This window comes from Austrofundulus limnaeus, unplaced genomic scaffold, assembly GCF_001266775.1.
Source record: "Austrofundulus limnaeus strain Quisiro unplaced genomic scaffold, Austrofundulus_limnaeus-1.0 Scaffold848, whole genome shotgun sequence".
NCBI lineage: Eukaryota > Metazoa > Chordata > Actinopteri > Cyprinodontiformes > Rivulidae > Austrofundulus > Austrofundulus limnaeus.
The window spans coordinates 27082-28550 of NW_013953250.1; the positions used below are offsets into that span (position 1 = coordinate 27082).

At 52.5% G+C, this 1469-nt stretch overlaps 1 protein-coding gene across 1 annotated transcript in view; it reads right to left on the reverse strand.

Annotated features, from left to right (window-relative positions):
- Positions 1 to 337: 337 nt before the first annotated feature.
- The window catches only part of LOC106532906 (ras-related protein Rab-11A), a gene marked incomplete in the record, with an annotated part of 3436 nt that continues 2304 nt past the window's right edge, over positions 338 to 1469 (reverse strand). Inside the window, 1 exon segment of the mRNA XM_014029074.1 lies at positions 338 to 782. Within this exon segment, the coding sequence (XP_013884528.1) occupies positions 646 to 782 (137 nt within the window).

Genomic DNA, 1469 nt, shown 5'->3' on the forward strand with positions numbered 1-1469 from the left:
CAGTATGTTTGTATTTGTTGGTAATGTAAAATGAAAATCTATTAAAGTTTAAAAAAAAGTTTTCCTAAACAAAAATACAAACTAACAGAAATATGTAACATTAACAGAATTTAAAGGCAGAATAAATGATTTTTGTCTGTTTCAGTCCTCTGTAAACACACAGGTCAGGCAGCAGAGCGCCCCCTGCAGGTCACGCTCACACATGGCGCCAGCGTGCGTGCTCAGGACACCCCCGCTGTCTGCACACTGCACTACAGAGGAGGGGCTACAGCGACAGGAAAGCTTCAGGTCGATGTGCTTCAGACTGATAAATATGAAGAAGACACGAGACGAGTCGTTCAAACAGGTGGAGAAAGAAAAGGAATSACATTCAGATATAAGACTGTTCTGTGACAGCTCAGCGCACCTACACCAGCAAACTAAGGTGGGCAGAGAGACGCCTGCTGTCCTGCAGTAGCCTAAAGACAGGAGGGGGCGGGGCTTGTTGTCTTATACAGAGGTTTATTTACTGGGGGGGCAGGTGGAGTTCAGTGCAGGCTTTAATCTGCAGCTCAATCTTTCCACACCTGGATAGTCTGTTCTCTGAGGGGGCGGGGTTAGGGGAGGTACGAGGGGAGGGGAGGGGGGAGCAGGTCCACAGCTGGGCTAGATGTTCTGACAGCACTGCATCTTTGGTTTGTTCTCGGTGGGCTGCACCTGGATGTTGACCACGTTGTTGCTGGGAGACATGTCGCTCTCCTGGCGCTCCGACATCTGCTTCTGGGAGACGATGCGATAAATCTCTGTTGGAGGGGGGGACAAAAACCAGACATCAGTTCTTCAGTTTAAAGATGGACCCGTCAGAGGTCAGCTCAGACTTTATTCTGCTCTGAACCACTTTTCTCAGATTAAACAACTAATTATTTATCAACTTGTTTCCTGCAGTTTTCACTGAGACAGTTTTCTGCACAGCGGACCTGTGAGGAGGGGACGTGTCCCTGCGAGGAGGGGACGTGTCCCTGCGAGGAGGGGACGTGTCCCTGCGAGGAGGGGACGTGTCCCTGCGAGGAGGGACGTGTCCCTGTGAGGAGGGACGTGTCCCTGCGAGGAGGGGACGTGTCCCTGCGAGGAGGGACGTGTCCCTGTGAGGAGGGGACGTGTCCCTGTGAGGAGGGGACGCGTCCCTGCGAGGAGGGGACGTGTCCCTGCGAGGAGGGGACGTGTCCCTGCGAGGAGGGACGTGTCCCTGTGAGGAGGGACGTGTCCCTGCGAGGAGGGACGTGTCCCTGCGAGGAGGGGACGTGTCCCTGTGAGGAGGGGACGTGTCCCTGCGAGGAGGGGACGTGTCCCTGCAGACTGCCTCAGACCAACACATTTTAAGGTTAGTACTCAAAATAATGAGGTGAAATGTAGCTGACTCAGCATTTACAAACTCCCAGAATCAAAGCAGCTGCAGCAGCTGTTTCAGAGATTATAAAGTAAACATAAAT